Source organism: Triplophysa dalaica, chromosome 9 (genome assembly GCF_015846415.1).
Source record: "Triplophysa dalaica isolate WHDGS20190420 chromosome 9, ASM1584641v1, whole genome shotgun sequence".
Taxonomy (NCBI): Eukaryota; Metazoa; Chordata; class Actinopteri; order Cypriniformes; family Nemacheilidae; genus Triplophysa; species Triplophysa dalaica.
In genome coordinates this window covers 16,407,335-16,416,836 of record NC_079550.1, presented here as the reverse complement: position 1 = coordinate 16,416,836, position 9,502 = coordinate 16,407,335, and the positions used below count along the sequence as shown (strand labels likewise).

At 36.2% G+C, this 9,502-nt stretch overlaps 1 protein-coding gene across 5 annotated transcripts; it reads left to right on the top strand.

Moving 5' to 3' along the window:
* The first annotated feature begins 1,544 nt into the window (after nt 1–1,544).
* Nucleotides 1,545–9,134, top strand: LOC130428274 (uncharacterized). Of its 5 annotated transcripts, none has more exons than XM_056756134.1 (6): nt 1,545–1,904; nt 2,961–2,991; nt 5,823–6,890; nt 7,013–7,168; nt 7,301–7,396; nt 8,289–9,134. In XM_056756134.1, exons 3-6 carry the CDS (start codon nt 5,823–5,825, stop codon nt 8,604–8,606), a joined length of 1,638 nt encoding a protein of 545 aa, XP_056612112.1. In that variant the 5' UTR covers nt 1,545–1,904; nt 2,961–2,991; the 3' UTR covers nt 8,607–9,134. The 5 variants fall into 5 exon arrangements, 3 of the variants coding, with proteins under 3 accessions (XP_056612112.1, XP_056612114.1, XP_056612115.1); XR_008907435.1 differs by lacking the exons at nt 1,545–1,904; nt 2,961–2,991 and adding an exon at nt 3,110–5,740 and having other exon boundaries at nt 5,823–6,161; nt 6,322–6,890; XM_056756136.1 differs by lacking the exon at nt 1,545–1,904 and having other exon boundaries at nt 1,944–2,991.
* Nucleotides 9,135–9,502: the final 368 nt, after the last annotated feature.

The window sequence follows — 9,502 nt, the reverse complement described above, 5'->3', positions numbered from 1 at the left end:
AAGCCCTGGTCATGAGATGATGAGGCGGCGCGAATGACGCGAATTGCGCGAATCACGCGAGTTGAAAAATCTCGTTCTCGCCCGCTACAGTGCAATTCAGCTAGGTTTACATCCGCGCTAAAATATCAAGGTGAAAGTCATCATAGCTTGCGTAGTATAGACCCAGCTCCCAAACCAACTTTGAGAATAGATTAACGGCGACATTTTTTTTATCGCGCTATAATTTCTCACGTTAACGCAGCACGTTAACGCCGTTAACGGCCCACGACTTATTTAAACGTGACAATAACTCCTGACTAGAGCTTTCAAGCTACAGCCATCAAGCTTTCCTCAAATCATCTGACTGGTCCCACGAAGTGTGCTTTATATTTTCGTACTTTTCCGGTTTTCAAAAACCAGACTTTAAAAACTACCTAAATTCCAAAGCTGCCGTCCAACGGTTTTTCATGTATTCTGACTTCTTCACAATGTTAAACACGCTGTTTTCTCATGCTTAACATGGTCAACTTGTCAAAAAACGAATTAAACTACATTTTAATATTACCATATACGTCTGAAGTCTACAGCCTGAGTTTGCTGCACCTCCCGGATATGGGTAATTCATTTGAAGATGAAGTCAAGTGACAAACATTTAGTGATCAACACTATAGATTTCAAAGATATTTGGTGTTGCAATGAGATACATTATCTCGGTAAAAAAGATGAACTTGAACACATTCTTCTTCATAACTTCCAGTTTAATTGTTCAATGGAAACATCCCAGCACATAAAACCAGGTTTTATGCTGTTATTGTTTCATAATAATGTTTTGTTGTGATATCACATATTGTTTGTTTTGCAAACAGGAAAGATCATATCTCCCAACAGTTTGCAGATCCAGTCAGAACATCACATATTTCAACATAACGACTATACCTTTCTTTTATTTCGACTATAAAGGAAAGGTTATGCAATATATGAATATTCAGACATATTGTGCCTCATATAAATGCTGACTTTAGCAGTTTTTCACTTCTCACATTTTCTAGACCAAAAAGAGCGGCTATTTTCATGATTCTACAAATTAAACATTTGTGGTTTTCATACGTATTCCCTTTATGACTATATTACAGATCATTTTTTGTTTCACCATTACTTCATAGAAATAGCACAACATTTCTTTTTTTTGCTCATTTTCATTTGTTTTTTTCTCATACTCGTATGTTTGAGATCAAGGGTATTTTTCATTTACAGTCTCACTTTTTAAACATGTTGAAGTATAAATATCACATAAAATTAAATTAAATGTATTACTGGTATTTTAGTAACGTGAGGCTAGTTCGATTACTTTTATGTAATCATGCAATACTGTACTTTACAAACTATGCACGTGAATAAATGTTTTATAAATATCGTTTTTATTCAACTGGACTATCCCATACAAAATGTTAATCACGGTGGTTTATACACTGACAAAAACAATCTCCACGAAATTATTTACCTTAACGCTAACAGGTTTGACAACATCTGACCAGTGTTTGGTGTATCTAGTTACCACGTACACTGTAAAAAGTGATTTTTTGATCTTGTAAATAATGGAAACATTATTCAAGTATGTTTTACACACGAATACTATTTTGTCTTTTTACTTGAAAATGGCATGTTTAATTCAGAACATTACTTGCAGTTTCTTTGTCATTTATTGTTCCAAAATACATATGTAAATTTAAATTAAATCTCCTAAGTAATATTTACTTAGTGTTCGCCATCTAATCAAATCACACCAAAAAATTAACAACTCAAGTAAAATTTACTCAATACAGTAATATAATTGATGCGCATGAGTCTTTGCCTCAGAGTCAGAACTGGCGCGCACAGAGGAAAGGAATCGAGACTTCACGACGGATAAAGTGAATTTTACCACGGTAAGTTATTAATATGGTCATTAAATAATTGAGCTATGTTTGCAGAAAAGTGTAGAGTTATTAAGCTATCTGCAGTCCCAGTCGTTTGTGCCTAAGTTACCTTTTCTTTTTTATCGAGTTACGGATGCTAGCAATGTTCATGCTAACAATGTTAACAGATTTTTGGATAACGTTAAAACATAATCTTAGTTTTGTTTTGTTAAACACATGAATAACAGAGTTAAATCATTAATAAATGAAGCCATTAATTTAGTTGACAGACTTGCACCACCATCCGTTATTCGCAAATGGCATCTCTGTGGAAAACAATTGTCTTAACTTTTCAATAACGTTAATCTTGTCAGACGATTATTGTAAAAATGAGTTTTAACATCCGTGCAAACTTTGCTCGAGGCTTTGCCGTTGTGTTCGAGCATTCTGTCCCAGAAAAGTTCGAGCTGCCGAAATGTAATAATCACCCTGTTTTTCGCGTATTAATCACACAGGATTAATGTTAGTTTTTAAAATGCACGTGTAGGCCTACAAGGCAAATAGTACCTTGAACGTTAATTTTATTTATGTTGTTTACCTATACTATCGATTATGATAGCTATACATAGAAATCGATAAGGTACTGCACTTTTGCAATTACACAAGTCTAAATGCTTAGACTTGTGTAATTGCAAAAGTAAATCTTAATTTCTTAACAATCAACCTTATTTAAGTTAAAGCCTGTATTTTTCATGATGTCCTTTTACTGACTAACATCCACTTTACAGGTGGTTGATATCTACAAGCAGTTGGAGATTCTAATTTGTTTCCATGTTTTCCATGTTACTCTTGAGTAAAAAAAGTTAGTGTAGTTTAAAAAATTATGATAAATGATTCAAAATACATGCCATGAATGAGACCGGCAAATTATTATTTTTTATTTACATGACTGCATAACCACAGTCAATGAATTATAAAGGTAAATTGTAAGTTGTAAGCGTACTTCATATCAGTAAGATCAGTACATTTATTTAAAATTGTTAAAAAATGTATTCTGACATGAACATTTCTTACATTCTTTTACAGATATTCCATTCCTTATTCAAGCTAATGCAAGGTAAGTTGGCAATACTTTATAACAGCACACTTCACAGATAGATAGCAATAAGTATGCATTCACATGTACATCATTTGTTTACTGTAGTTGCCAGACCATGAGGTGGTTATGTAAAAAATGCAGCTTTCAGTCAAACCGAAGACTACAGCTATTAAAACACTTAAGGCTCAAACATGGAAATGCAGGCCGTCAATCATCAATACCATGTCTTTATGCTGATTGTCCTTGTTCATTTAAAACATTTAATGCCCTTCAGATACACTTATCCCGAAACCACACAGAATCAGACAAACCAAGTGAGGTGCTGTCATTTAGTTGTCTAATATGCAGTTCAATTCCATTCTCTTCGGAGAAGCAATATTTTGAGCACCTTAGAAGCCATATGAGGAGGTACGAGGTAGTGACATGTGTGTTCAAAAACTGCAGCTTCAGTACAAACATTTATTCAACCTTTGCGACTCATAAACACAGGAAACACAATACATCCTCCATTGAAGATTTTAAAACTGAAGTCTTGAAAAAATACCCAAACACTGCTGCTTTTCAAAATGATCTAGAGGTGTCTGATGATGACACAGAACTTGATGAAACTTTGGTTGATGCAGAAGAGAACTTGCCCGAAGTTGTAAAAACGAAGTTTGGACAACTTCTTCTAAAGTTGCAAAGTAATTTCAATGTGTCAGGCAAGTGTATTGATCATATTGTAGATGACCTTCAGTTCCTCTCTTCCTCTGCATCTGCTCCAGTTTTGAAAGATGTTGTTGAGTCCACTTTGAAGAAACATAACTGTGAAGTACATTCAGCGGTTATCTCAGATTTGGTGAAAAATCTTTGTGAATCACACCCTTTAAGTTCAGCTTTAGGGAAAGATGGGCCTTTTTCAACATCATTTAAGAGGTCACAATTCATGAAAGCACATTTTTCAGTCATTGAACCAGTAGAATACATACTACACAATAAAGACAACAGAACATTTCAGTATGTTCCAATACTGCAGTCGTTATTGCAAATCTTGAAGAATGTAGAGGAAAAAGACTTTTTCACTCAAAGAAAATCTGGATGTGCATCACAATACCAGTCCTTCCAAGATGGATCTCACTTCTGTAAAAACGATTTTTTTGCTGGAGATGAGAACAGATTAAGTCTTATTCTGTATATCGATGACTTTGAAGTGTGCAACCCTTTGGGAACTTCCCGCAAGATCCACAAAGTCACGGCCGTCTATTGGGTGTTAGGAAACTTTCCAGCATATGCACGATCAACATTAGCTTCTATTTATTTAGCTATTCTGTGCAAAGCAGATGACACAAAGCGATTTGGATTTCAGAAAGTTTTAGAGCCACTCCTGACAGATCTTCAAAGCTTGGAAAAAGATGGTGTTTTTATTCCAAGTTTAGGAAAAATCATGAAAGGCACTGTGGTGAGCGTGGTGGCTGATAATTTGGGGGCCCATTCTTTGGGAGGATTCGTTGAAAACTTCACAGGATCTAATGTCTGCAGATTTTGTCTCGGAGAAAGGTCCCAGTTTCAGACCACAGAAGTAAGATCTGGACTTTTTCAGAGGAGAGATAAAGAGCAGCACAGTCTGCATGTTGAGACGATTTTGTCAAGTCCTATTTCCACTCCTTGCTATGGTGTGAAAAAACAGTGTGCACTGTCTGAAAAACTTCGACATTTTCATGTAACATCTGGTTACCCACCAGATGTGTTACATGACCTTCTTGAAGGTGTCGTTCCATTGGAACTGGCGTTGTCATTTCAAGCCTTCATCAAGAAGAAATATTTTTCTCTTGTGGAGCTCAATACTTGCATTCAACAGTTCCCTTATAAGTGGAGTGACCAAACAAGTCGTCCACATTTGATTCCTGCTCATTTTGCTACCAAAAGATCTGTAGGAGGCAATGCACATGAAAACTGGTGTCTGTTGCGTCTGTTGCCTCTCATAATAGGTTTGAAAGTACCTGAGGATGATGAAATATGGCAGATGTTAATGACCTTAAAAGACATCGTGGAACTTGCAGTGGCCCCAGTTCATACTGAGCAGAGCATCTGCTACCTTGGCACTTTAATATCTGAGCACCGAAACAGATTTCTGCAAGTTTTTCCTCAAGAAAGGCTCCTCCCCAAACACCACTTTCTCGAGCACTACCCTGAGCTTATTCAGGAATTTGGTCCTTTGGTAGCCCTTTGGACCATGCGATTTGAAGCTAAACATGGCTTTTTCAAAAAAATTGTCAGACAAACAGGCTGTTTCAGGAACATACTGCTGTCCCTTGCGAAAAAACACCAGCTCATGATTGCATTGCATCTCCATGATTCAAATGTGACAAAGTCATCACTTTCAGTCACAACAACTTCACAAGTCTCTGTGGATGTGCTAAAGGATGGCATAAAAGATTTGGTGCAACACAGGTATCCACATGTCACAGTGGTGCATGTTGCAAATAATGTGCACTTCTCAGGCACCAACTACAAACCGGGGATGTTGCTATGTTATGGTTTCACTGCAGACTTGCCAGACTTTTCTGAGGTGCTACAGATTATCTTGGTTTGTAACAAACTGGCCTTTGTTGTCAGACTACTAAGCACATGGTATAATGAGCACTTTAGGAGCTATGAGTTGGAACACACAATCAACATTCAGATACTGGAGCAAAACGAAATGGTTGACTACTATCCTCTGGCTGCATACACTGTTGCAGGAAGACGACTGACTACCTTAAAGCACTACATTTCCCCTTCTGTTTAGGTGCATGTTTATCAAAGTTAATATTGTAGTGAATTCATATTGTAATGAATTGTGTTAATTAATTTTTTTGTATCTGTTGCAGATGTGCACCCCAGCAAAGCTGCGATTAGTTTTTGGAGAGAATGATGTTCGCAAATTGGTTCTGCCCTCAGGCATCCCCAGCACTCTCCAGGACCTTAAAAGGATAATACAAGAAACATTCAATATTCCAGAATGCTATAGTTTGATGTACGAAGACATGGAATTTGGGGGCCAGTTTTTCAATTTGGACTCAGTAGATGATGTGCAGGATAAATGTACTCTGAAAGTAGTACAAACTGAACCCGTCACCCTAAATCTAGTTGTTATGAATAGATCAACTCTACCAACAGAGTCCGATGCCAGATCCTGCAGTTCTCAGGACACTGTTGTGCTGACTCCTGTAAGTGACACTTACCTTTCTTCTGACTCCAAATCCACCGGCTCTCAGGACACTGTTCTTCTATTGTCCACTGAGACTCACGCATCATGCCGTTCTCAAGGATGGCCAACAAAGTTTATAGTACCTACTTTCTCCTTTGATACTGAGCTCTTGCTTTCAGATGGAAACAAAGCCTACCAAAAGGACGGCACTCTCTTGAACAATCATAGAGTGACAAGTAGTGTCCTTGAGACACTAGCAGAGACAATATTTCAATACACTGCATATCCGACGGGTGTCCAAATTATGAATGTAGTGGAGATGTTGATTGAGAAGTATCCATGCCTCAAAGAGCCAGGGTCCTATAATGCACAATATGGATGGCAACAAAGGATAAAATATAAAATGGGAAATTATCGAGCCAAATTAAGAGGTAGCCAGCTTTCCTGCCCAGAGCTTGAGGTGAACCAAAAAAGGAAGACAATTGAAAACCCCACTCCAAAAGGCCTCAAAAGACCTAGGAAGGCTGAAGTAAATTACTTGCCACCATTTCCATTTGGGGAAACAGGAGAAAGTTTAGAGAAGGAGAGACTAGATCTCCTTAATGAAATTAGGAAAAAAAACAACAAAAACATAATTGGTGAGAAAATGGAGAAGACTTTCTCCTATCGAAGAACAGAAGTAGTTAAGAACTGCCCTGCTGTTAAAGATTTCATGGAGAGATGGCCAGCCCTTTTCTGTGAATCTGAGGTAAACTTTAGTTATGTTCTTTGTTGGCCTAATATGCAGTGATTTCAAATGCAATAAAAAATTGTTACCAGTGCACTCAACTCATCACTTGATTGTGTTACATTTTATTTTCTTTGTCTTAGATCAAAAATGAATTCAGAAGAATCACCACAATTTCCTTGGAGCGTACATTCTTGGAAAAGCTGGACTTCTATACTCCAAAACTCCTGGCTTTGTTTGAGATGAAGGGTGGGGTTGCTGGCATAAGAATTAGACATTTGCTGGATTCACTCAGCCAGGTAAAATGTAAAAAAAATACAATTGTGAATTACTCATGTGATGATATGCTGCTTCCTGACTCTGTAAATTTGTTGTTATATGTCGATGTATACACATTTAATGTTCACTGCATTTACTTCTGTTTTTAACAGGAAGAAGATAGGCTTGAAGATAGGCGAGACGTTGTGATTCGCTGCCTCCTGTCTTTCCTGGGAGAATCAGCTGAGGAGCTCATTGAAGACCACCAGGTAGTACAGTTCAATTCAATTAAAATTTATTTGTATAGTGCTTTTTACAGTGTACAATGTTTCAAGGCAGCTTTACAAAAAAAAACAATGGTGAATGATCAATAAATTGAAACAAATCAAAGAAAATGCAATAATCAATTAATAGTCTAGTGCTGCCTGGCGTCATCATTGCACAAGTCTTGGGTCATCTAACGTCTTACTGGGAGGCAGGGTCCCGACATGGATATACAATAATTAGTTACATCGAGCCACAAACTTGAACACAGTGATATGAACTGTGACTTGTTCAGTTTAAAAATATATATTTTTATTTATTTATTTTCTCTGTTGCATTCAGTGCTTTCTTCCAAAAATAACGGACCATATGAGATTCCAAGTCACAGTTCACTTAGTTCATATCACTGTGTTCAAGTTCGTGGCTCGACTTGTCGAGACTGTTTTTCAATATAGTTGCTGTCTGTATACGCGTAATGTACTGTCTTTATAAAGTATCTTCTTATTAAACTGTTTGTACACTTGAAAAGTTCTCAATGCTTTGGTTTGCATGTAAGGACCCTCATTATGCTACCGTGGTAGTGTGAGGCTATTTTGAGCCTTGTTAGTGGTATTACACTAGCGATTTACTTTATCTTACTCTCTGCCCCATATTCTAGCGTTATAAGCTAATCTGTTTTTAGAGATATAACTCTTTACATTCGACTATCATGAAAACGCATCCCAGAGAACGATCTACTAGGTAAGCATGTGTTAATTACCCCTAGGTTCATTTTTCACCGGAGTTGTCCTTTAAGAGTGGACAGTTTGTCTCAGAACAGGAACCCATTGAGGAAAATTGAAAAATTGATAATGTACAGTATTTTAACCACTTTGCACTGATTTGTGTATTTCACAGGATATCAGCAGGGAGATGATTAAGGATACCTTCTCCAGTCATGTCATGAAAATCATCGTACTAAGCAGATCTGTAGAAGAGGAAGATGCCAGTATGTCTGATGTCATCATTGTCATCGAGGGGACTGAGGTGCTGCTGGGATGTAAAAATCTCGCAAATGCATGTCTTTCACTCATGGGCTGCATTTACTCCCTAAACTTAAGCTATCCCCCAAAGCTGAGAAACACCTTCGAAGTGTTTCAGAAAATCTTTCTGGGACTAGATGCGTTAAAATTTTCGCCAAAGGTTAACTCTTTGCACAGAAAGATTCTAATGTAATCTGCTAGTTGGGCACTACTTGCACTTATTGTACTGTTTTATTTTATTTATTTTTTTGCAAGAAAGGTTGTTCAGAAAACAACTTCAACTACAGTACTAGTTAATATAACAATTCTTATGCATTTTAAGTAATGCTATTCTGCTGAGACCATCGATGCAGAGTTTTATTATTATTTTATTTTATGTTTTTGTTCCCTTAGGTTTAATCTTAGTGAAATTAAAGTTAGCTAATGAAAGGCAGCTACTATTTGACATTATTTGCACTTTTACACTTTTGTATTTGATATCTGCAACTGAGGTTTTTGTAAAATGTTTATGTTTTATGTTTATAGAAAGGTTTTATATGTTTAAATGTTTATACATTTTAATGCACTGTGTGGTTGTTCTAACAATGTTTACTGGAGTAAAATGCACTATAGTGCACCATTTACAAGACCCATCAAACTGATGGAGTTTTACTCTTTGTTTTATTTCATATTCCCATCTGTAAGGAATATCATAGAAATAAACGTATTCAAGTAAAATGTATGTCAGTGTTATTTTATTGAACACCATTTAAATACATAAACAACATCAAGTAATTTTAAATTAATATTTAAAGTAAAGATTACTAGGATTATTGTGTAAAAAAACATTTATTAGCATTACTTGAGTAAAATATATAAACAAACAGTCTATACAATTTACTGGGAAATTCCAAGTAAAATTTTACTTGAGATTTTCTAATTAAAGCTACAGTTCCTTGTCTTTCGTTTTTACTTGGGAATTCTATTGAAATTACTCACATTTTCTAAGTGAAAAAACTTTCCTAACTTTTTTTAAGTAAATCCTACTCCAAATTTTTTTCAGTGTAATTAGTTACTGTAATTTAATTATTTTTCCTACGAAAAGAAAAG

Excerpts from the sequence above, each read along its gene's own strand:
- LOC130428274 (XM_056756134.1), top strand. The coding sequence starts at position 5,823 with ATGTGCACCCCAGCAAAGCTGCGATTAGTTTTTGGAGAGAATGATGTT. Across the intron at positions 6,891-7,012 it reads CCCTTTTCTGTGAATCTGAG|ATCAAAAATGAATTCAGAAG; the intron begins GTAAACTTTAGT and ends TCTTTGTCTTAG. Across the intron at positions 7,169-7,300 it reads TGCTGGATTCACTCAGCCAG|GAAGAAGATAGGCTTGAAGA; the intron begins GTAAAATGTAAA and ends TGTTTTTAACAG.